Genomic DNA, 26,215 nt, shown 5'->3' on the forward strand with positions numbered 1-26,215 from the left:
ATGCATGCAGCTTGTTAGATTTATAGAATGCCTGGTCTCCCGGGACATTACAAAGCGAATGGCATCCATCAAGTTAATTTCCTTGGAGATCATCTCAAACATGGAGAATGAAAAGTCCCAGGCCATTAAACATCAAAAGATTGTTCTAAATGGTAATTAAAGTTCTATTATATTTTCTTTTTCTGGGAGCAGATTAGATTAATTCAATTGAGAATATTAGAAGTATCAAGGCTGACAGTGTGAATGTGTGGAGTTGGCTGGAAGAGCACTTACATTGCAGACATCTGTTCATTCAAGTTACACAAAACACGAAAGAGGGAGCTCAACTCAGACTGGGGTGTACTTACCAAGCCAGCACACGTAGACACAGCGACAGAGGAGGAGCTGTCATTTCTGATAAATCCCTGGTAGAAGCATTGCTGCACCTCGGGTTTCTGAGTCTCTGAAGCACCATCTTTTCCAAGTACCTGGACAATAAAGTGACTGCTCAAAATCGCCGAGGGCTTAAGTTCTAAGTGCAGTTCCTGTCCAAATGCTGAAAATCGGTAGTGCAGGGAGTTTCTGGCATTCTGCGCCGATCGCTTTTTCCTGCCGTTGTGCAAAATGTCGTGTGAAATATATGACCCGGCTGAGTCTACTTCTACTGGCGTGACAAAGACGTAATCTGCAGTGGGAAAAGTTCAGCTGTCAGCACCCAGAGCCCACAATTCCAAATGGTCTCTTTCCAGCAAGCTGGCAAAGAACAACACAAAGCTCAAAGATATCTTTGTTCCTGTTGCCTTGCACCTAGATCAAATATAATTCAGAGGAGCACAGGAAGCAGAAGACCTGTCTCTACAACGAACTCTGCCACAGTCATTTCTACAGGTGCCCGAAAGCCAAGCACGATTTTGATGAATTTCATGGATGTCTATGGAAAAATTTATCATCTCTCATTGTCTAGAGAGAGATTTAGAACACTCTTTTGATGTTTAATGGTCTGGGCCTTTTATAATATTGGCCACAGAACCATTCATATATATAAAATTTAATTTTTTGGAAGATAAAGTTAATAAGCATAAAACTACAAAATCGGGAAATTTCTTCAAGGAGGTTAATTTCTGTGTGCTTAAACTGAATCGGGAGCATTTTGGCAGAGGCAGAGTTTGCATTTCAAGTCCTAACTCACAGTGTGGGGTAGCTTCAGATATTTCAGATCATTGGCAAACAACAGCATTTTCATATTTCCAATATTATTTATGTGTGATAAGAAAACTCTGGCACTTGTATCACCCTTAGCATTTTACTGTGAGCTTTCACAGGGATGATCCCATTTAATTGTAAGCATAAAATACAGTCATGCACAAAAATGCCTCAAAATTGTCAGAACCCTCCTATATAGTCTGATGTATAAAATTGCTCAGGCATGTTGGTGGAGGAGTGGCAGATCAGGGGACACCTGGAAAGGCATGTTTAAAAATACCTTCACCACTGCTCCCTAGAGCAGCACTAATTGCTGAATGTTCCAAAGAGGAACTAAAATACAATTTGCTATTTGAAAAGCAAAGCCAGCACACTGTTTTCTTTCACCAAACATTGAAGCTGAAAAGCATCATCCCACAAAAATGATTTGGAATATGCCCTCTGCGCATTAAAAAACAGCCTGCATTTCCACTTTCGAGGCACAGAATGGGAAACTACTTTGGAAAGTCTTTAGAAAGCTGTTGAATAATGACGAGGTATGTTTGAGTCACTTGGGTCCCCAGTTACTTGAGGAGGAAAAGGAAGAGAAATTTCTCTTTTCCCTAAACAGTCAACAACTTTCCCCCTCCTCCAATGAAAAAAAAAAAAACAAAAAAAAACCTAAGGAATAGTGGAGCCCCTGTAGCTAGCAAAGATCAATGAGTGATGGCCTAATTAGGCTCACATTAAAAAAGAATTCTCCCCAATAGACAATAATTTTCTTCTGTTTATGAACCATCTGTGACTTATTCCTTGGGCAGCTTTCATTTTTATATTATGTCCTCCCACTCCCATTTTTCTTGTTGAATCCCTCCTTTAACTAAAAATGCTGTATAACTGACACACATATTTTACAATAATGGGGGGAAAAGTTTTTCCCTTCTCTTAACCTTCAAAATCTGAGCCAGATATACAATATTTTTCTTCTCTTAAAAATCTGATATATTGCTTTAAAGGGATGTGGCTCTTGATTATGTGCAAGTTCTTAGAGAAAGTCTACCTTCTCCTTCTGTCAAACTTAACTATGAAAAAGATTCCTGACATATGCAGGAAGTTTGTTTCTCACCAAATCATCTTGTCCCAAATCATCTGAAACTCTGCCTGCTCTTACTTGGAAGGCTCTGTAGGAACGTTATCCAGCCAGCCTTCTATGGAACCAGCCATCAAGCGGCCCCAGACACCTGCTACCAGCTTGTTTCCAAGCAGAGAATAACAGGCTGTTGGTTACATTCAGTCTTTGATGGAAGAAGGGCAGTCAGTGTCCCCTGTAAAGAGTGATCTCTGATTGATCACTTCAGGAGCTGAGTAAGGGTGAGGTCCTTACAAGGTGGTGGCTGGGTCGGACGTGGCCTCCAGCCATCTGATCCTGATATAAGAATGAGGGGTGGTTTTAGAAACTGCAGCCTGTTTGGACAAAAAGTGAATCCCTTCTCCATGACTCCATCCTGCCCCACTCCCCATTACCCTGACAAGAAAAGGAGATAACCTTGCAAAAATTACAGAATTCTAAAGAATCCAGGTTGAACTGTAAGGTTTTGCTAGACACCTTGCGTCAGGAATCAGCTGTTCTCCTGTAGCTGATGGGAAACAATCAAAACAAGGATTTCCCTCTGGGCTCCACGGGGAAGTTAATAAATGACAGAAGTGAGGGATTTTCTGGAAGTTGGTGGCTGGGGAACGTCAGAAAAGATAAAAGACTCAGAGACCTCAAGTCACCTGCTTTCCTCTCTCTAAAAGCAGCCTTAGGCATCCGTAAAACAAGGGAAGCAGAAATGAAAGAAAAAAGAAGATATAGAAAAGGAACAGAAGTCGAGAGAAAAATGAGGAAAGATGGAGAGAGGAAAGAGGCTCACATTCTTTCATCTCCCACTAAGAATTAGCTTCCCCCATCAAGAGTTAGGAGAGGGAGGAAATAAGTAATTCCTTAGTTAATGTCCACTTCCCTTCGAATTTCTCACTACAGTTAAGATTTTTTTTTTTCTTGTTCTTCTTAACAAGCCACCTGTGAAGGAGGGATAGTATTTGCTTTCATGTGACTTGCAGCTCGGGGCACTGATTCTTTTGATAAGTTCATTCCTTGCCAACCTTCCCCCCTCTCCAAATAGGAACCATTTCCAAGACAGCGCACACCTGCCAGGTTAGGGGGTGCGCTTTTCCATCTTTTCTCTCTTTGGGGGAAGGAAGGGACAAAGTGCTGCGAAAGCCCCTTCTTGGGAGTGGGGGGCAAATACGAACCATCATTTAATCCGCTGGCGCCGCTGCTGCTGTCACTGGCTAAGGCCGCGGCGACCGACGCACAGCAGAGGCAGCACAGCTGAAGCGCCTGCAAGAGAAAAGGTGACATCGCGCGTGAGGGGCGCGGCGGGGCTGGCGTCGGGCGCCCCCTGCCACCCGCTCTCGGAGCTCCGCTCGGCGGCACCTGCCTTGGCCACGCGCCCCAGTCCCGCCGGGCCCCTCGGCGGGCCCGAACCCGCAGCCGGGAGGGCACACGCGAGCAGGAGGGCGCACTCCATGGTCAGGTGCGGACGCGGCGGCTGCTGGTGGCCAGACGCGGCAGGCGGAGCGCACGAGCGGCGCACATTCTTTCCGCAGTCCCGGAGCTCGGCGCCCCAGGTGCGGCTCCAGGTGAGAGCTGCCGCCGTTCACATCGCAGTAGGGGCGCGCTGGGACCGCCCCTCCTCCGGCCGTCTGCGCGCCCTCCCTTCTCCCGGCGCAGGCCTGCTGAGCTGCAGTTTGCGGCACCCCAGAGGGTGCGGGGGGCTCCCTGGGCCGGGACTGGAGCGCAAACGGCTGGGAGACTCTGTCGGTGTCTGCCTGCCCTTCTGTGCGTCTGTCTGTGTCGGTGTGAGCGTCTGAGGCTACGGAGAAGGCAGCGCCAGCTGGCTCCCCCAGCGCGCCGGAGCCGAGCGCCCGCCTCTCCACCGCGCGGTGATTGGCGACCAGCGGCTCCCGGGTTCGTCCGAGCCCCCAGGCTGGTGCAAGGGCGTGGGATTCCCGGCTCCGGCTCCGAGGGAGGGGGCGAAGGGGGCGGGGAGGCTGGGTGGGAGCGATGGAGAGGGAGGGACAGAACGCCGTGAGAAGGAGGGGAGCGCCCAGGGTCAGGCTTGGAAAACGTAATTTAAGCGCACTGGGAGATGAGTTCAGAAGAGGAAAGGCTCAGGTGAGTGGCGCGACTTTTTCGCTGCCTGTGCAGACTTCTTATTTTCAACTCTTCTGGGAAAGAATCGAGATAGCGTCCTCAACACTTCCTAAGTGCTGGGAGCTATCCCCTGCTGTATCGCATTTGCCTCAGGCCCTACCTTTTTCAGGTGGAAATTGTTAATTCCTTGATAAAGATGAAGAAAAGGAGGCTCAGATGCGCACAAGATAACCTAGCTTCCCAGAGTCAGCAAATCTGAGGCAGCCCGGAGGACCAGAACAATGAGCCTGTCACTGTCTGCAGCACGTAAAAACTCATGGCACGCGGGGGGCCTCCCTCTTCTCCCGGATCTCTCTCTCTCTCTCTCTCTTCTCAACGTGACCGTGCTTCCCACTCTTCGAGATTGAATCTTGGCCCCAGATACCCACACCCACAGAAATCAGTTATAACAGCGCACGCCATCACCAGGAATATGCATCCAATTTGCTGTGTGCCTGTTCATTTACTCAAGACATTTATTTGATCCTTTGATCCCTGTTTGCAGAGGTGAACAAAATACATTCTCACGGGCCAGTGGAAACGAATCTGATTGGATAGCTCAACAACAGTAATAGAAGCAAAATGAACACAAATACTAAAAAGGAAACGAATAGTCTCCTAAATTAGATGGCAGCAGAATCTAATTTAGATGGGGGGAATAAGATGTGTGTATATGTGTGTATATATATGTACACACATATATACACACACACACACACACATATGCGTGCAAGGCATCTGTTAGGAGCTGACACTTAAAATAAGGCCAGAGAGAGTGGATCGGTTTTATAAGGGAAGAGGGGAGTAGGATCTTGCATGTTAGGACAGGGGGCACAGCATAAGTGAGGGTCTCAAGGTAGTTAAGTGATTGCCACGTGAAAAGTGTTACAGGCCAGAGGAAGAAGCAAACACAGCAGTTGCTGGGTCAGCTGGACCTTGTAAGCTGGGGCGAAGCATGTTGGAAACCATTAGATTTAAATGAATGTGGGTTTGTGTAGGTGTAGGAGGCAACATCATGTCCAATAATAAAAAAATGTGAATCGTTTTTTGAGCGAGTGTGGGGATTGGATGCGCTGAGGCAGGGCCAGAGAGAAATAAACCAGGCAGCTGTTGCTGGCATGAAGGGGCACAATGACAGTGTCTTGCTTGGACGAGGGTAGTGGTAGTGGAAGTGCAGGTAGATGTATTACTCTGCTCAGTCCTGTGGGTACTGAAGTAGTTAACATGAGGTCCATGTCAAGCCTCGATGAAGTGATAGCTCAATACACATAGTCGGTTTTATGGAATGCAGCCGGGAAGAGGTAAACCCAGGCTGTAGCGGCAGAGAAGGTGATGGGTCTGCCTAAGGAACATGAAGCTAGGCCTCACAGAACATCAGGGCTAAACAAATCACTAGGGTTTCCCTACTTAATCTGTTTAAGCCCTGTGGCCCCTGTTTTATAATCTGTAAAATAGGACTCAACATGCTACATCAAAAGGATAGCCTGAGGGGTAAGTGAATATATTTTTCGAAGCACATTATAATGGACTTTAAGAAGTGATGGTGTATTTCTGTTATTTCATACATCCTGTTTCAAACTTGAATGTACGTCAAAATCACCTGTAATGCTAGCTTAAAAATGCAGATTTCCAGGCCATGAAGCACTGTGATTCCGACTCCATGGATTTGGTGTAGGGCCCAAGCGTGCATTTGTAGTAAGCGCTTGTGGGTGATTCAGACACAGGTGACTTAAGTGCTTTATATGATTCTGTGAAGAACTGGACACAAGAGGAAACCGGACATCAAAGACATGCAGTAAAACACTGCTGGAGGTCACGTCACCAAGCAACGGACTGAATAAAATAGGAGACTGGGATTGACAGCACTGTCAGCGGCATCATCAGGTGAACACTGACGGAAACTGGAGGGTGAAGGGCTTGTCCACACTCAGCTAAAAATAACCATGGCCCTGATTTGTGTCTCTCCATTAAGATACATTTGCATGAAATTGTCCATATTTTTCTGGTCCTCCTCTTTGAGGGCTAATAATATAGGTTACTCACCATGGTCAGAGCTGAAGTCTGGGAGAACAACCCTTAACTATGCTCTATGCTCAATTGTGGAGTTTCTCAACCTCAGCAGTACTGAGATTTGGGCTGGATAATCATTTGTGGTAGGGGCTATCATCCTATGCATTATAAACATAGGATGTTTAGCAGCATCTCTGGCGTCTACTTCATTAAATGCCAGTAGCAGCCCCCAAAGTGCAACAAAATGTTGTGAGATTTCCAAATGTTTCCTGGTCGGTAAAATTCCCCTAGGTGAGAACCTGGATAAATAGTACAGATTCCCAGTCCTATTCTGTGACATTTTTTGTTGAGTGCCCATTTTTTTTTAGAGACTAGAGGCCTCCTCTTGAACTAAATGTTAGTGGTTTATCCTTAACTGATTTTACAGCTCTTCTTCCATACCCCAGTCAATCTTTGCTCTCCACAGATTCAAGTCCTCCATGATTGGGCACAGAAACTGAGACTCATTTCTTGCATAGTTATAGACCTAGAAGATAAAAACTTGCAGTTCCATTCATTTGTAGATGTCTAGTCTCTTTTTTAGGGCTGATAAATACTTGCAAAGCCATAACTTCTGGGATGATTTTATACGTAGTTTTCTAGGAACTGGCCCTGCAATATGTATAAATTGTCTCTAGATGGTGACAGAGAATCATGAGCCCATGCTCCAGTCTTGGAGTTGTAAACTGAAAAGTAGCTTTTAAGTTACTTGGGAATGTCAGTCTTACCTGATTTTAAAATGATAAATCTAGGACACTACAATGGCTATCTGAAGTTTGTAATAAACCAGTGGGGATATGGGGGGCAGAGCTCATCACTGATGTGTTGTAATCTGTCAGACGTAGCCCAGAATATGCCATGTAACAGACATTCATAAATGTTTGTAAGAGAAGCAGAGGGAGGGAGGGAGGGAGGAATGAGGGGGAAATTTGAGATAGAGAGATCACACTGTTTCACTCTTAACCACGAAAAATATTCCTCCTTTCTCTTCCTTTAAAATCAATGGTACAGTTCTAGGCATTGATTTTCTTTTTCTACTGACATAAGCGTTTTTTTCTTTTTCTTTTTTTTTTTTTTTGCCGAATAACATTAAGATACTTGCCTTCTCCTAGACAGATCAAAAAATAAATGGCAAACCACGTTGCTTACTCACTTTCCTTTGTCCCTGGATTCATGAAGATGCAAACATCCCTTCCATGGTAAGTAAGAAACATTTACTGCCTCTTTCGGTGCAGTTGACTTTCTGTGCTATGACTGACTGACTCCTTATTTACTCCTCTCCTTTTCCATCAGCGAGTAGAGGGAAACTCTTCCTCCTCTAGCTGCTCAAAGCTGCATCAAACAGTGGGCTGGGTTTTACTGAACAGGTGTCCGGTACTTTCCTGTAGAAACATTTTGATGTCCAAAGAGATAGATGCCCATAGTCACACATCTAAACCTAGAAGAGGGTAAAATAGAACACAAGGCTTAACTTACTTCAACACAGTAGCCAAAAGGAAAAGAGAGAGATGGAAATGGATTTACCTCCTTGAAGGCCTAAGACCTAAGGGCTACTTTCTGGTCAGTGTCTCAGAAATGCAGTCCAGTTAGCAACCCAGACCTCAGAAACAATGGAGAGAAGGAGAGAGAGGAGGTGAAAGAGAGCAGCAGGTCCTAACTGTTATCCCTCTAGAGATAACCATCCAGAAAGATAAAGAGTTTATTTTGCCACACAAAGAATGTAATTCAAACAAGTGACAGGCAACAAACTTTTATTTACTTATTAGCAACAATACAGGAAGCAAACCCCTTAGTTTAGTTTTGTAAATAGATCCCTCATCACACACAATTTAGCAATTACCAAATGTTCTCCTTCACCTGCTATTTATTCTTCTACTTAACTTTCTGAGGACGTTGGTATCCATTTCTTCCCTTTAAAACCTGTGCTTGTCTGACTTATCTATATGATAAGGTTCTCTCTGTTCATCTCATTTTCTCTGTTTCTTCGTACTCTGGCTGCATGGGCTTGCTTTCCTTTGTCTATTTTTAGTCCTTTCCCAAGCCCTACTATTAAAAGTAGCATGCTTGCCAGAGGCTGAAGAGGTAGAATTAGAACTAGACTACTAATTTCCACAAGCGAACTGGAGGCCAAGTTCTGACCTCTCTGCACAGTGAAGAGTGGAATATATTCTTTGTAAAAGCTCTGGAAAATATCAGGCTGCCTAAGAAGGGCAAATAACTTTTGTTTACATGGAGTATTTTCTCCTTCTTTTCCACTATCGTGAGCCCATCATGAACAAGCTCAGATGTCTGCCCCAACGATTCTCAAACTCTCATCTCTAACACCATCTTGGCCCCACTAAGCCTTTGTCCTGGAATAGCAAGGATTGGGAACTACTGCTAATCACGAACACCCAGAACATGGTTAGAAATATACATTCTTGGGCATCCCTGTAAGTATTTCCATTAAGTGGGTCAGGATTTCTGATGTAACTAAATATTATCACAAACCAATAATTATGATCCATAGTACTTGCACTTGAATGCCAGCAACACCTCCTAGTCAATAGGACTTAAAGCTTTTGGGATGCTTTTGACTCATTTCTTATTCATGGAGGAAGCAAAATATAGCAGAAAGAATAAAGGGATTTAAACCTGGAGTTGTTGGCTGTCCTCCTAAGCTGCAAAAAGAAAATACAGATAAAAGTAGAAAAGAAATAGGAAAATACACAAGTTCCAGTCTGAGGCCAATATTTCTGTCTCTTCTTTGATCCTTGAAATCACCACCAGGTAAGCCAAGAAATCTTTCTCCAACCCTATTTCCCCCTTTATATTAGTCTGTGTTGCATTTCTATTTCTTTCAATGAAAGTTGTCTTAGTACTTTTACTATGTGATGTTAAACATGAAGTCTTAGCATGCCCATCTCTAACAAAGGGAAGCAATCCCTACCTCACATCTATTTATTTTCATGAGGATTGAATAAGGCAACATACGTAAAGTGTCTAATGCAAATCCTCAACCACTACTGCTCAATGAATGGTAGTGTTCTTCCTCTTTCTTAACTTTCCTTTGATTCTTATTCCTGTAGCCAATCCCTTCCTAAGGCTGTGAACTCTTGTGTAGAGGTGAATACTTCAGTCTGAGCCCTGATATTGCCCATTTGATTTCAGAATTGCAATTCCCAGAAACAGTGACTGGGTGAGCATTAGAAAATGATGTTCCCTTTTGCATAGGCACAAAAAACGTGACCAAAAGTTGGAAGCTATGAAAATTAGGAAAAGAGCAGCCCTCTGGGCTAATAAAGTCTTGTGGGGACAGAATGAAGAAGGCTAAGACCTACTGGATTTCATTTTAGCTCACCTCAAGGCAGGATACAGCCATTCATCATGCCCAGCATGGGTTGCAATCTCCTTAGCCCTTTTCTTTTTTTTTTTTTTTTTGAGACAGAGTTTCACTTTGTCACCCAGGTTGGAGTGCAGTGGCACCATCTCAGCTCACTGCAACCTCTGCCTCCCAGGTTCAAGCAATTCTCGTGCCTCAGCCTCCTGAGTAGCTGGGATTACAGGCACCCGCCACCATGCCCAGCTGATTTTTTGTATTTTAGTAGATACCAGGTTTCACCATGTTGCCTAGGCTGGTCTCGAACTTCTGAGCTCAGGCAATATGCCCGTCTCAGCCTCCCAAAGTGCTAGGATTACAGGCATGAGCTACTGCACCCAGCCAGGCCTTTTCTCATCTTAGATTGGGGAACTAAGTAGGAGCAAAGATTCATTCCACCTACTTCTATGAACTGCATTACAATTTCTAAGCTACCAATTCTGCTTTTTTCTTCCATTTACTGAGCATCCTTTCCATGAACTCACACTGTCTTCGGGGGCTCTTTCACAAGGCTTGGCTGTGAAGGTGAAGATAAGTACATTATATCCTTCATCAATTAACCTTCATTCTCAACAACCTGCAATCTGGCTTCTGTCCCCAGTCACATGTTCTTGTAAATAAAAGTGCAATAAAGTTTATGAATAAATGAATAGAAATAGAGATGTAGACCTTTCTCCTTTCACTCAGAGAGAACCATTAAAAATGCTAGAGAAAGAGAACCCATGCTAATCTTTAAATCGTTGTAGCGTTTGAAACTAATGACCACTGCCTCTTTTTTGAAACCCTCTTACCTCCATAGCTTCCAGGTCATTACTTTGTCCTGTTTTTCTGAGTTCCCCCCACCCCTCTTTTTTTTAATTTTTACCGATAAATTTTTTTTGACCTTTTTGTCTCTTAAATATTGGGCTTCAGACTTTGGTTCTTATCCTTCATTTTTTCTTACAAGGTAATCTCCTCTTTTCCTGAGCAATCAGGGCCCATCTGATCTGCTGATGAGTCCCAGGTCTATTATTTCAGCCCGAATTTCTGTCCCAAGTTCTAGACAGTTATTTCCTACCACTTACAGGGTATTTTTAACTAAATGCATTCGGAGGCACCTTAAACTTGATAAGGCACCAAGCACAGGTCATCGGCTATTCTCCATATGCCCAGAATCCCAAACCGGGAAGCTTAGGAGTCATCCTAGGATATGGGGGGTGTAAGGAGTCACCTAATCTTGCTTTCTCAATGACTCTGTTCCTCTTCATACTCGTTGCAATTACCTTATTTCTGGCCATTAGCATCTGCCACCCTTAAAGACTCAAAAAAGGAAGTGTCTCATCCAGGCAGACTACCCTGACTGCCCTGGCTGAGCTAGGCTGGATTAAGCACACCTCCAAGTGTCCCCATAATAACCCACCATTCCCCCGTGGTCTCTGTCATAAAAATGAGACAGTACAATAGAGGCCATGACCGCCAACCCAACTAATGCTGCTGTGTCAGCTGTTTAGAGCAGGGAGATGTCATTGTCATCTTTGTTTCTAATACTAAGGGCCAGCACATACATGCTTGATAATATGTTAAATTGAAACCTCATTGCGCAGAAGGAAAACAATCCAGGCTGTTGAAACAAGCACTTTGAACCACCCCCTAAGCCAACCCCAACTATGGAATCTTACTACTATTCCTGCACCCCATAAGGGAGAACTTCCATGACCAAGTAGGTTCCATACCTGCCTGTCAGCTATGTCCAGAGATTTTATTTGTTTTTATTCCTTCCCCCATTCCCCAGTTTTTTCCTCATTTTCATTCTGTCTCTCACTCTCCAATACACAGTGGTTTCTTTTTCTCCTTCCCTTTTAAACTAAACTGTACATTATTGTTGTTGTTCAAATAAGTCTAAGTGCCTTGAGACTTACCCTCACCTATTTAGCCATACAGTTCCCCACTTTAGCAGATCTTCTCAACCTTGGTGCTCATTGAGCAAGTCCTGCCCCCGGAGATACTGAGTTAATGGGTCTGAATGCACATTGGAATTCTTTTTAAAGCCTTCTGGCTCCAGGTGAATATAAGAGCCAGCCAAATGAGAACCAACCATCATCTAGCCTCTCTGTGATCAGCGTGTAGTCCCCAGACCAGCAACAGCAGCGTCACCTGGGAGCACATTAGATATGCAAAGTCGCAGGTGACCTACTGCTTCCTGCATTGGAGCCAGACCCCCAGGTGAGTGTGTGCACACATTAATGTCTGAGAAATGCTGTTGTAGAGTCACACAGAAACTTGACACTAAAAGGATGCACTCAGAGAGTCCCCTGCCCTCAGTAACCTTCAGTTTCCCTGTCTATGTGATGGCGAAAATAATAGTGCTGTCTCACATGGATGTAGGGATCATGATCATCAGGTGAAATGCCACATTAAGCATTTGTTAAGTAGTAGCCTTGTTACCATTCTCTCTGTCTCCTTTATCCCTCCGCCCGATGTGGTGGGGGTGGAGCAGAGCAAGTACACTGTTTACTCCTAGGATGCTGGCTATGGGATCCCACGAAGCACAGCTAATAGGAGGCTTGCAGATGCTGCATTCACATCCAAATTAAACATTTCCTATTATAAGCACACAAACAGGTTGCAGCTCCCTTGACTTTCTGCATCACCCAAAACACCCACCACGATCTGGCCTCTGGACACCCTGTCTACCCAGTTACGCAGTCACCATCCCGCTGAGAGTGCTGTGTGAGGCTGCACCCTATTACACAGGCAATTTCTTTCCAAGAGCTGCATAGTGACTTGGCCCCCACCACACGTGAGACTGGTGTTTCCACAAGACTGCAAGGCACAATTTCAAGAGGCAGATCATTTAAAACTAATTATTGGAACTCAACTGGCTTTTACAAGGAATTAATTTAAGGAATCCAAGGTGCCAGGAGGATAGTAGAAGAGATGGAGTGGGGAGGGACATGTGTCTTATTTTTAAAGCAGTCTGGGATCTATTTAGAGAGGTTGCAAACATAAGGGTTGTGTCCAGAGAGCAACCTAGTACTTTATATTGCTCTCTTTCTGCAGAGTCCCACCGTCCCCTGTGACTGGATGGAGTGTCTCGCATTTTACATTGTCCCCGAGAGGAGAGGAGCCCTTTGGAAAAGTCTGAAAAGCTAACATTGAACTAGGACATAACAGCAGCCTTGGGATATCAGAGCCTGCTTGTGCCTGCTCTGCAGTATTGGATGTTTTTATGTGTACTACATTAAGAGCTTCCATCTCTCTGGACAAAGGGGAGAAGCGCTTCCATGGTGGGTGGCCCCAATTAAACCCTGTGCCTAGTGAGTTTCCGCCCAGGCTGACTGGAAGTCAGCCAGGGCTGATTAGAGAGCAGGTACCTCAAATGGCCCAGCACGGCCATAATGAAATAGCCCTGGAAAATTGCTAAATGACATAGAGGAAAATCATTACAATTGAAATGCCTCCCTCCCCCTTACCCTCTCTAACATAAAGAAACACTTCAGAATTGCCTAAATATTGCTTTGCCCAGTGAGTTAACTGTATAGTAAATGAAAGATCTCTCACAAACACACAGTTTTGAGCATACTGCTTTAATTATGAAATGTTTATTTTGTTTAAAAGCACATAAAGAAGACAAAAACAGAATAAAGAGGAAACAAAAGCAACTTTCCCCTACTCTACCCCTAAAAAACAAATAAATTGTCACATACACTATAGAATCGACTAGTAGGCTTAATATGGAAGGATTTTAGATATTTCTTCACTTAAAATAGTATAAATATTTGCTTTTTATGACAAAATCAATACAAGCTCTTCTTGAAAACATTGAAAAACATAGAAAAGTATAATGAGAGAATAAGAATGGCTCAGGTGCTGTGGCTCATGCCTGTAATCCTACCACTGTGGGAGGCCAAGGCAGGAGGATCCCTTGAGCCCAGGAGTTTGAGACCAGCCTGGGCAGCATAGTGAGACCCTGTCTCTTTTTTTAAATTGAGATGGAGTTTCACTCTTGTTGCCCAGGCTAGAGTGCAATGGTGCAATCTTGGCTCAGTGCAACCTCCACCTCTCGGGTTCAAGCAATTCTCCTGCCTCAGTCTCCTGAGTAGCTAGGATTACAGGCATGCACCACCATGTTCAGCTAATTTTGTATTTTTAGTAGAGACAGGATTTCTCCATGTTGATCAGGCTGGTCTCGAACCCCCGACCTCAGGTGATCTGCCCGCCTCAGCCTCCTAATGTGCTGGGATTATAGGAATGAGCCACCGCACCCAGCCTCTGTCTCTTAAAAAAAAAAAAAGTAACTCCGCAGCCATTCATCCACCCCTCAGAAATAACCAGAGTGAACATGATGTGGTATATCTTCCTTCTGTAAACACTGTTTTACGTAGTTGAGAATGCATTGTGTATACTTTTGTGTTCTACCTTGACTAGTACTATATATGGAATATGTTGCAGATATTAAGATTCCTTGAACAATTATCATTAATGGCTGGGACATAATCCATTAAAGGAGTGTAACGTAATGCACTTAGCAAAAATTTGGATGTCCCTTTGTCATGGGGCTACTAAGCTATGATAAGCAGTAGCAACATCTGCACCATATAATGGGGAAGGGAAATGGGGACTCATGTTCCATAGGGTCCCCAAACCTTCAATCCTCCAATCCTCCACCAACACCGTAAGGGGGTTATTACTCATCCACTTTAATAGATAAGGAAACTGGGGCTCATTGATAGGTGAGATCACTTGCTGAGGTCACAGAGCAAGGAGGCAGAGCCAGGATGATGAGCTAAGTCTGTCAGATTCTTTTTTCATCTTTATTCCTCATCCATCTCTAGACACAGAACAGTGAAGTCAAAAGAGCATGGTTTTGGAGTCCAGGTATGATTTGTCTTATACCTTGCAAATGTTAGGTGCCCGATAAATACCTGTTGCCTAAATGCTTTTTATTCTAATTAAAATTTTATGCATGCTATCACTCACAAACCTGGTGATTCCACCTGCTAAATGTTACATTTGGAAGGCCCTATCTTTTCACAAGCACTACAGTTTAGAATTCAGCTTTACATATGAAGGGTATCTTAAGTTTCATTGATAATGTAGAACCAGGAAAATAGAAGCAAGATAAGGCATGACTATATCTCAGAAAATTTCATTGTAGGGGAGAGAGACCCTAGTTTGGTTTAGAAATGAAGAGTAGTGATAACGATTAAACGTACTGTCATTAATTGATTGCTTCCCTGGAATGGGGCCAAATTTTACATTACCATTTAAGGAAAATAAGCATCAAAGTAGTTTTCTAATCTGGAAAATGAAAGCAAGACTGTCTAATGTGCAAAGAAGTAATTACCAGCTGACATAATTTGGATAAGAGGCAATGGTAGAATACGAAACTAGATCTGAGTCTGTTGTATTCTAGAAACACATGCTAGGTTCCTCTCCCCGTTCTTTATTGGGTAGCCTGGGGCATTGGACCAGTGGGTGTGAACCACCCCCAGTCATGCCAGCAGTCATTTCAGGTTTCTAGGTGTTCTAATGTAGGAAGAGAAGCCCCTTGTACTCCAGGAGTCTGCCAACAGATGTCTGTATAGCCATCCCTGAAGGCTTGACCAGAAAATACCTCAGCGGAAATGGGTTTGGAAGTCATCCCTAATAGTCAGAATTACATGAAAAAAAGTACCTTCACAGTTCACATGGGCTATGGCCATTGCCAGCCACAAGCCTGACCCAAAATGGCATGTATATGCTTAAATTCTAGGGAAAAGGAGTTAAAGGAAGCAGAAATCAAGACATGCCAGGGGGAGGAGAAAATTTACGAAGGAAAAAAAACCTTAGAGAGCAAAAATCAAAGCCAACAACCATCAAAGGGATGTAACACAATGTAAAATAAACCATTAATAGTGTGTGAAAAGGTAGCATGGAGTAATATCAGTTGGTATGTATTAAATTGGAATAGCTAACTCCTTTGACCCTTACAACAGCCCTCTGAGACGGGTAATATAAATATGTAAATGATTGTTGATAAACTCCAGGCTATAGCACAGAATGCAGTCTCCTTGAATCTCATGTTTCGTTTGTTTTTTTGTTTGTTTGTTTTTTAAGACAGGGTCTCACTCCAGTTGCCCAGGCTGGAGTGTGGTGATGCAGTCTTGGCTCACTGCGGCCTGAACCTCCAAGGTTTAGACCATTATCCCATCTCAGCTGAATCTTTTTTTTTTTTTAAATCCTTCTATATAAGCCAGATGACAGCTGAGTTCACCCTGTCCCTTGAAATGTGAACACCATCAATGTGATCCCTACATCCCATATAGTGTAGGCAGTCTAGCATCCTTGCCAGGACTTGAGTGACTTCCTAGGGATCTGCTTCCTCATGTTGACCCACCCTAACGTTCCACTGTTCTTTCCTCTGTCCTACATCAACCCAGACATAGAAGGTAGCTCCTTTAGTTTGTCCCAAACCACTCAAGGAAGGCATGCACGTATGTGTGTGCATGCACACATGTATTTGGCAGTTGTTAAATTTTGAAAACTCACACTGGTTTTATTTTATTGTGGTAAAATACACGTCACATAAAATTGACCATCTTAGCCATTTGAAAGTGTAGAATTCAGTGACATTAAGTGCATTCATGATGTTGGGCAACCATCCCCATCATAGAATGAGGTTTACATCACACAGGTGGAAACCAACTTAAAATGAGTATTAGATATCCCGTTTCTTACAAGTCAACTGACCACCCACCATGTTTCTTGAGTCTCTGTATTCCCGAGAGACTCCCCTTCCTCTCCCTTTTCCCTATTTTATGTGCAGAACTATTTAGCCTCCATCCCAATCAGTTCCAGACCTATCTGAGCATATCAAATAACTCATTAATGTGCTCTGAAGAAATCAAAGATTGTTAATTCCTTGCCTCATTCCTCAGTAGAACAGAATAACTGACAGAGGGCATCTCAGCCCCCCATTCTGCTTGCCCAGTTCCCCCAAGTGAACAGCAGCTGAGAAGAGACGAATTACTTCATGGCTATGAAGGGTGTCATTTCCCTGAGAAGGCAGAAACGTTAATCATCAGCTTCAGCTTAACACAAAAAATTGCTGTTGTTGTCAATTTCTAAAATGTGAAAGCTGGAATGCATTCTCTCCACCATGGAGCTGGAGTGAAACCAAGCCCAGTCTTCTCAAAATGGGTTCAGATTGACCCAGTGGGTCTATTTATAAATATAACCAATGAAAGGTCAATTCTATAGGTCATAATTTGAGAAGCACTCAATTTGGCATCAGCCTGAGCTCAGATTTCTTCATGGGAAGCCTTCCAAACCATTCCTAACTTCTCCAGTATGGATTTATAAACCTTCCCTGTGCTCTTTGAACATCCATAGGGCTCTTCGAACTCTGTCATAGGACATAGAAAATTAAACCAAAAATTAAAATAAAGTAGAATGACTTCTCTGCTGGACTTCGAGACTCTGAGATCCAGGAGCTATGTACACACTATCTTTAATGGTGGTTCTTTACTGGGGACATTCTCCACCCAGGGAACATATGGCAATGTCTGGAGACGTTATTGATGATCACAACTAGGCTGGGGGTTGTTGTTGGGATATCGTGTGCAGAGATCAAGGATGCTGCTCAACCTTCTGCACTTCACAGGACAGAACCCCCACAAGAAAAAGTTATTTGGTCCAAAGTGTCAATTATGCCAAGATTGAGAAACTTTAATACTTAAGGTTATTCCTTTCGCAAATATTAAGTACTATATGTGTGTCACATCTTGTGCTAAGGGATGGAAATACCTTGTGCCTGTTTTTTTTTCCCCCCTCTCCAAGACATTTGAGAATGTTCAACTCTTGCTCTGTTGCCCAGGCTGGAATGCAGTAGTGTGATCTCAGCTCACTGCAACCTCCATCTCCTGGGTGCAAGCAATTCTTGTGCCTCAGCCACCCAAGTAGCTGGGATTACAGGCATGCATCATAACACCCAGCTGATTTTTGTATTTTTGGTGGAGACAGGGTTTCATCATGTTGGCCATGCTGGTCTCAAACTCTGGCCTCAAGTGACTGGCCTGCCTTGGCCTCCCAAAGTGCTGGGATTACAGGCATGAGCCACCATGCCCACCCATGTTTTCTTACTGTAATTATTTTTGTGATAATTATAGTAAATACCCAGTAAGCATTAAAGGATGTAGCCTCCTACATTAACTCCACATATACAATATTAATTTATATAATCTTCACAATCACTCTCTAATGTTACTGTCTACTTCTCCCCTCACTCTTCCTTTTTCAACAAATGGTAGAGAGAAAGCTCAGAATGATTGGGTAACTTTCCCAAGGTAACACAACATTTGATTTATGTTTCCTTGATTCATAACCACTACACACAATTGCCTGCCAGCTTAAAAGCAATTGGGAATCATACTATCTGTGTCAGAGGGCTGTTAAAAAGATTATTTATGCTATCTTGTTTGGTGTATTTAATGACCCCAACACTGTAGCTGATTTAGAGATGCCAGATTGTCACTTGAGGTGAGTGATAAGGAATTTTAAAAAGCAGCCATGATGGCAGGGGATTTGGAAGCTAAATTATTCCCCAGGGATGATGAAACTTTCTTGAAGACCCTCTGCAGGAGAGTGAGCATGTGTACGTCGGACAGAGGCAAACTTGATGAATGGAAGAAAACAGAGCAAGAATCCTGGTAAATGATGTTGATGAGACCCTGGACCAACTGACAAAAGAATTTCTTAGAATCTCTATCCACCTCTTTTCAGTAAATGTTTCTATATCTTCACACAAGTAAAGAATGTTCTGTGCCCTCTCATATTACCAGGATTAAACATGCAAGGATCTTAGGGGAAATGTCTACAAGAAGAAGTGGGGAAGAAGCTGGAAAGGCTGGGAAACTCGTCAGATCATAATGTGGGTGGGCATGACCCCAAGTGAATGAGAGAGGGAAACAATGGGTACATTGAACCATAGACTTAGATTCAACTTACACTTAGACTTCTAACTCAACTTAGACATCTGTGCAGTAGAAGGAAGGTTCTGGAAGCCACAGAAAAGGACTCAAGCCACAGTCAGCCATTAGAGGAGTCCCGTGTCGCCTAGAAATGTGTCTGCCTGGCTGGGTGTAGTGGCTCATGCCTGTAATCCCTGGCACTTTGGGAGGCGGAGGTGGGCGGATCACTTGAGGTCAGAAATTTGAGACCAGCCTGGCCAATGTGGTAAAACCCTGTCTCTACTAAAAATACAAAAAATTAGCCGAGCATGGTGGCAGGCACATGTAATCCCTGCTACTCGGGAGGCTGAGGCAGGAGAATCACTTGAACCCAGGAGGCAGAAGTTGCAGTGAGCCGAGATTGGACCAGTGCACTCCAGCCTGGGCAACAGAGTGAGACTCCATTTCAAAAAAATAAAATAAAATAAAGAAATGGGTCTGCCTTAGTAACTCTGCTACACACACTCACTGCTCACTGGCTAAGGGCCACCCACTAGAAGTGTGGCCTGTGCCCTTGGTCAATTACCCACCCCGTAGTTGAATGTTTCTGAGGCACATCTTCATGGCCACCACACCAGGCACTTTTAAATGTTGGATAAAACAAGCACAAATCCTCTGCTTTCAATTCAACTAGACATGCATGTACTCAAACACATGCCCTTTGGGCAAACAGCACATCACCTGCCTGCCCTCCGAGTTGCACCTGAGGCCCACTTTGTAGAATTAGCTTAAAACCAGTGAGCTCATCAGCTTTCAGGACATGTTATAAATGCCTGTCTCTGTACAGTTGATCTTCTTCCATTCCACCCCACCTCCCCGCCAAAAATGTCCTATTATTTTGTTTTGTTTGATATTAAAACCTGGATCTCAGTGTTGATTGTCTGGCCCTCGTGTTTCTTTCTGCAGCCACTAGTCCTGAGATAATAAGCTATAAACACTGTAATCATGTGTAAACAATACCTCTCTGAGGTGAGCTCCAAGCAAACAAGGCAGTCCAATAGCCTTCTCGTGTCCTGATGGTCCTGCCTGTCCTCCTTACAGCAGCACAGATGATGGAAGGAGCCAGCCTGAGCTGCTGGACCCTGGCCAGCCAGCTGGGAGTCCTCTGGCAGGACCTGAAATAGTGATCGAGTGGGCAGCTGGAGGTGAGGGGCTTTCAGGCTCCTACCTGAGTGCTTCATAGGTGGCCACAGGGCACTTGACTCAGATCCAAGAGAGGCACCTGGCTCCATGCTGGCACAGTGCCAGTTTCAGAGGGTAAAGCTTGCCCTGAATGATGGTGTCTGGACTCAGTTCATGTTTTATTGTTATGTGTCTCTTTAAAATTAATTCCTCAGTGAAAGACGTTTGAAACCTAAGCCTCCTCATTCTCCCTCCCCATTTTATTTTCAGTTGCAGGCACTTGTCCCTGTTGAAAATCAGGAGAATTACTGTTCAGCAAATTGCTGCTGGAAACTGGATTCCTGAGCAGTGCCAGGCACAATTGTTGAAATACTGAAGCTTCTCCTAGGCCTAGAAACTACCAAGGAAAGGGCAGACCTGTCCATTTCCTGGAGCATCCAAGGCTGTGACTAGTGTGGTGATGACGAAGTGGTGATTTCTCAAAAATGTTGAAACACAGAGATGTAGGAACTGACCTTCGAAACTCCATATGGACTAGTACAGTCGTTCTCAAAGTGTGGTTCCCAGACCAGCAGCATCAGCATCACCAGGAAACCCATTAAACATGCAGAGTTTTGATACATTCAGTCCACACCTTCTGAATCAGGAACTCTGGGGGTAGGACCCAGTGCTCTGTTTTAACAAGTTCAGCAGGGGGTTCTGATCACCACTAAAGTTTGAGAATCCCTGCTCTAGAGACAAAGGTGGTGCTTCTTGTTGTTCACAAATAAGTAGAACACAAAAGTTTGCTTAGTTATAGAATAATCCTATCATGCTGCTACAGTTTGGATGTTTGTCCCCCAAATCTCATGTTGAAAATTGATCCCCAGTATTGGAGATGGGGCTTATTGGGAGGTGTGTTGGTCATGGGGGTGGATCCCTCATGAATGTCTTGGTGCCCTTCTCATGCTAATGAGTGAGTTCTTACTCTCTTAGTTCCTGCAAGAGCTGATTATTAGAAAGACTATCCCATCACTCATCTTTGTCTCCTCTCTCTTCATGAGATCTCTGCACATACCAGTCCCCCTTCCCCTTCCACCATGAGTGGAAACAGCCTGAGGCTCTCACCAGAAGCAGATGCTGGTGCCATGCTGTTTGTACAGCCTGTGGAATCATGAGCCAAATGAACTTCTTTTCTTTATAAAGCAGCAGTTCCCAACCTTTTTGACACTAGGGACCAGTTTCATGAAAGACAATTTTTCTACAGATTAGGGGGGGTTGAGGGTTTTGGAATGATTCAAGGGCATTACATTTGTTGTACACTTTATTTCTATTACTATTACATTGTAACATATAATGAAATAATTATACAATTCACCATAATGTAGAATCAATGGGAGCCCTGAGCTTCTTTTCCTGCAAGTAGACTCTTCCATCTGGGGATGATAGGAGACAGTGACCAATCAGGCATTAGATTCTTTTAAGGAGTGTACAACCTATTTCCCTTACATGCACAGTTCACAACATAGTTTGCGTTCCTATGAGAATCTAATACCACTGCTGATCTGACAGGAGGCAGAGCTCAGGTGGTAATGAGAGTGATGGGGAGCGACTGTAAATACAGATGAAGCTTCACTCACCCACTGCTCACCTCCTGCTGTGCGGCCCAATTCCTAACAGATCACAGACAGGTACTGATCCATGGCCTGGGGGTTAGGGGCCCCTGTTATAAAGTACCCAGACTTGGGTATTCCTTTATAGCAACACAAACAGACTAAGACACATGCCTTATCACAATGTATTTGCCTAAATACTTATTGAACTACTACTATGTACTAGGATCTATGTTAGGCATAGGAGGATGTAACGGCAAATAAAAAGAGACATGGTTCTTGTTCTCATGAGCTTACCTTTTAGTCAAGAGAACTGATATTAAATAAACACACAAATAAGTACATAAGTACTAATTATTTAAGGTGCTTTGAATAAAATAAAGTTTCTTTATTTTTTTTTTCCCTTTTTAAGACAGAGTCTCACTCTGTTGCCCAAGATAGAATGCAGTGGCACGATCTTGGCTCACTGCAACTTCTGCCTCCTAGATTCAAACGATTTTCATGCCTCAGCCTCCTGAGTAGCTGGGATTACAGGCGTGCGCCATCTTGCACAGCTAATTTTTGTATTTTTAGTGGAGACAAGGTTTCACCATGTTGGCCAGGCTGGTCTTGAACTCCTAACCTCAAGTGATCCACCTGCCTTGGCCTCCCAAAGTGCTGGGATTACAGGCATGAGCCACCGCGCCCAGTCTAAAATAAAGTTCCTAAATAACAATACCAAAAGACCTGATCCAGTATGCAAGATTAAGGAAAACTTAAGTGTGGAATTTATACTTAAGTTGAGATATAATGGAAGCATAGAAATTACATTGGTAAAATTTGGAATGGAGGTGGCTTTTTCAGCCAAAGAGAACAGCACATGCTAAGACCTTGCATCTGGGTGAAAATGTCTCACTCAACTGACAAGATTGGGGTGGCCAAAGTACAGGAATCAAAGGGCATAGAATTATGAGACAGGATGATTAAAAGATACTTGGAGTCATGTTAAGAATTGTTGATCTTTATTGTAAGATCCATAGGCAACCACTGAAGTTTTTTTTTTTTTTTAGACAGAGTCTCACTCTGTTGCCTAGGCTGAAGTGCAGTGGTGGGATCTTGGCTCACTGCAACCTCCCCCTCCTGGGTTCAAGCAATTCTCTTGCCTCAGCCTCCTGAGTAGCTGGGATTACAGGTGTGCACCACCACGCCCAGCTAATTTTTGTATTTTTAGTAGAGACGGGGTTTCACCACATTGGTCAGGCTGGTCTCAAACTCCTGACCTCATGATCCGCCTGCCTCAGCCTCCCAAAGTGCTGGGATTACAGGTGTGAGCCACCGTGCCTGGCCACCACTGGAGAGTTTGAAGATGGGGGAGGGGCAATGGGAGCAAATGGCATTTGGAAAAATCCCATTCTGGTTGATGCATGGAGAACGGATTGGAAGAGGACTGTTGGGAGGGCACTGCAGTTGTTCAGGCCAGAGATGAGATAGGGGAGACCAGCATAGTGGAGGGGGAGATTCAAGACATCGAAGGAATTACAAGGTCTCGGGAAGAGTCTATCACAGGTCCCAGGTGAGAGTGACAATGGTGACAAGGATGGGTCTCATTTCTGGCTTGCATGCCTGGAGGAATGGGGAAACTATTCAATGAGGTAACATCTCTGAAAAGCGTCAGGTTTGGGACAGGGTGGGTGGTGAGACACACAGAGTTAAGTTTTTAAAATGTTGAGTTTTAGCGGCCCTTGAGATTTAAAGATGTAAGATTAGAATAGGATCTCAGAGAAAAGGTTTGGGCTGAAGATATCAAAATGTGGCATGACTCACACAGCTAAGTCTCAGGGTTGAAGCTTACAAAGAAAGTCTAAAGTGAGAAGACAACAGGTCTCAGGATCAGCCTGGAGGGACTCCAGTACCTGTGATTCATGTGTAGCAGGAGCGCAATAAAATTTTTTTATAATAACATGAAGAAGAAAGAAGAGAAGGACGGAAAAGGATGAAAAAATAAGAGTGAAGTAGACTGTATTGGATTCAAGGTCTGGCTCTGCCATCTCAACAAGTTTCTTATTCCTCAAAGCCTCAGTTCCCTGTCTGTAAAATGGAAAGAAGGTGGTTCATATCTCATGTATGTACCATGCGTATTAAATAATGTAATATTTGACACATAGCAAATGCTCAGTGAACTTAGCAATTATCACTCTGTGGATGGCACAGGGCAGGCTCTTAATGTTATTTATGAGAGTCAGGAATGAATAAATCATTGGTTGAATAAATGATATCTATCTCCTTTCTTATATAATTATTTTTTCTGAAATCCCATTTGTATTAAGAGTAATGGAGTCAGGGTGGAGTAGAGGGTGTATGTCTGAGTTATGCATTTCATGCAGTAATCTGGGGCATGAATTTTAAGCCTCTATCTCATTGAAGAAATGGGAAACATTAAGGCATGATTTTTTTTTTTAAAGACAGATTAGACAATCTGTGTTGTGTTCCTTTTCTCTAGGGAAGTAAAAGCAACCCTGTATTACCTGTGTTACACATCTCAGGATGGATTTTGCAATTTCTCCACTGATCTTTTTCACCCTGCCTACACTTACCATTTTTAAAAGTCCATATATTACTTTGAGAGACCTCATCTCTCAGAGCTATCATCTCCCTATGCACTTTTACAATACAGTTAAAAAGGCAAAAAATATCAGAAGTTGTAAGAGACACCAGCATGACTGGACAAATGAGGGGTTTCTAGGAGGAAATGAGGGGTTTCTAGGAGGTTGGAAGTAACCTTGAACTCATACATTCTGGTTTATGTGAACCCAGCAAAAGTAAGAGGGACCTCTCATTGCCAGACACTTGGGTCCATCAGCCTAACCAGCCTTCTCTTTATACTAACATTTTAATTAGCATCAGACATCTGCAGGGATTAAAAAAGAAATAGTAATGACAGTGACCTGAGAGCTATTGTCATTGTATTTTATTGAGTGCCTATCCATTTAATGGCCGAAATGTAACTATTTTAAAAAACAGGGTTGTTACTAGAAAACAAACATAAAGAACAATTGATGACACTATTGCATCTTTGGATAGAAATAAATATTTTCTTAGGATTAATTCAAGGAATTTCACTTTCTCTTTGCTTAACCCTATGAGAACATGGGAATGGCATGTCATAAATGTCATCTCTTAAACAATGACTTGAAGATTAATGCCAAGGTGTCCCCAGTCAACAGTCATGAGTTGGCTCTACTTTGGAGGAAGTCACGGAACCAAGGATATTGCCTGGAATCACATAAATTAAAAAGGATAATACTAACGAATAATGCAATCTGACAGTATTTATAATGGCTCCAAAATCTCAGTATAGAGATATCATGCACCATCATTCTGAAATATGCTTCTCTTCACATGTTAACCACTGTGAAAAAGAATGTATTGTGTGACTAATAGCATCTTAGAAACATGATGATAATGAGAAGAACAAACAATAACTAGAATTTATCGGGTGCTTACATTGTGTGCTGGGAACCATGCTAAGCCTTTTTTATGCAGTAGCCATTTAATCCTTACAGTAATTCTACAGGGAAGGTACTGTTGCTCTCCTCATTTTATGGAGAAAGAAACTGAGGTACAAAAAGATCAGATAATCCAAGGCCACTAACCCAACGCCAGTAGACTAGTGAATGATGAAACTGAGATTTACAAAAAGGCTTATGTGACTCCAGACTAAGCTCTCTTAATATGAACTGGGGGGCAGTTTTATAAGTCTCTCCCTCTAGCCAACAAATAACTCTTCCCCCTTGTTAAAAAAAAAATAGTAATGGAAGATCATATAGTTAGATATATACATATTTTGTGAATTTGAAAGAAAATAGGAATAGCATTGAATCTATACATTGCTTTGGGCAGTATGGCCATTTTCATGATATCGATTCTTTCTATCCATGAGCATGGATTCTTTTTCCATCTGTTTGTGTCCTCTCTGATTTCCTTGAGCAGTGGTTTGCAGTACTCTTTGAAGAGGTCCTTCACCTCCCTTGTTAGCTGTATTCGTAGGTATTTTGTTCTCTTTGTTGCAATTGTGAATGGGAGTTCATTCATGATTTGGCTCTCTGCTTGTCTGTTGTTGCTGTATAGGAATGCTTGTGATTTCTTCACATTGATTTTGAATTCTGAGACTTTGCTGAAGTTGCTTATCAGCTTAAGAAGCTTTTCACATTAGGTATCATTACTATTGTTGTTGTTAAGAAATAAGAAAAACAATGGGAATTTTCAAAAAAGAAAAAAAAACTAGAATAGCAGAAATTTTGGAAACTGAGTCCAATGGCTTGTGTGCCGACCTCAGTTTTGCTTGTTTTGCCAAATACCACCTGAACTATTTACTTCTATTTATGTAACTTACATTACTTGTATTTATGATTCACTTTACAAACTTTAAAATGATTTTATCTAATGTGACTATAAGAACAGTCGAAAGCGTCAAACTATTACCGTTTTTAAAAATTCTGTGTGCCCCCAAGAACCTTCTGGAGTGCCAGAAATGGATTGTATTCCCCACATTGGAGACTCTGGTGAGAATGACCATGGGGAATGCAGGGGAAAAGACAAAAGAAAGCAAACAATGGCTAGGAGACGTGGTGGCTCCAGACCTCTCATCTCCAACTTCTTTTTTCAGCTTCCCAAGGAATCCCCATAGGGCATGACTCGGTTGCCTGGGCAACTCTGGTCTGTATAACCTGACCACATGTCATCCTGT

General features: G+C 43.1%; 1 protein-coding gene across 1 annotated transcript in view; it reads right to left on the reverse strand.

The window, feature by feature from the left end:
* ADAMTS18 (ADAM metallopeptidase with thrombospondin type 1 motif 18) overlaps window positions 1-4,084 on the reverse strand; it is a 153,501-nt gene extending 149,417 nt beyond the window's left edge. The window contains exons 1-3 of the mRNA XM_009250966.4: window positions 3,645-4,084; window positions 3,457-3,544; window positions 348-664 (exon numbers count right to left, since the gene is read on the reverse strand). Of these exons, the coding sequence (XP_009249241.1) occupies window positions 348-664; window positions 3,457-3,544; window positions 3,645-3,734 (495 nt within the window). The 5' untranslated portion in view covers window positions 3,735-4,084. The remainder of the gene's footprint in view (window positions 1-347; window positions 665-3,456; window positions 3,545-3,644) is intronic.
* Window positions 4,085-26,215: the final 22,131 nt, after the last annotated feature.

The sequence above is a fragment of the Pongo abelii genome, chromosome 18, assembly GCF_028885655.2.
Source record: "Pongo abelii isolate AG06213 chromosome 18, NHGRI_mPonAbe1-v2.0_pri, whole genome shotgun sequence".
NCBI classification, from domain to species: domain Eukaryota; kingdom Metazoa; phylum Chordata; class Mammalia; order Primates; family Hominidae; genus Pongo; species Pongo abelii.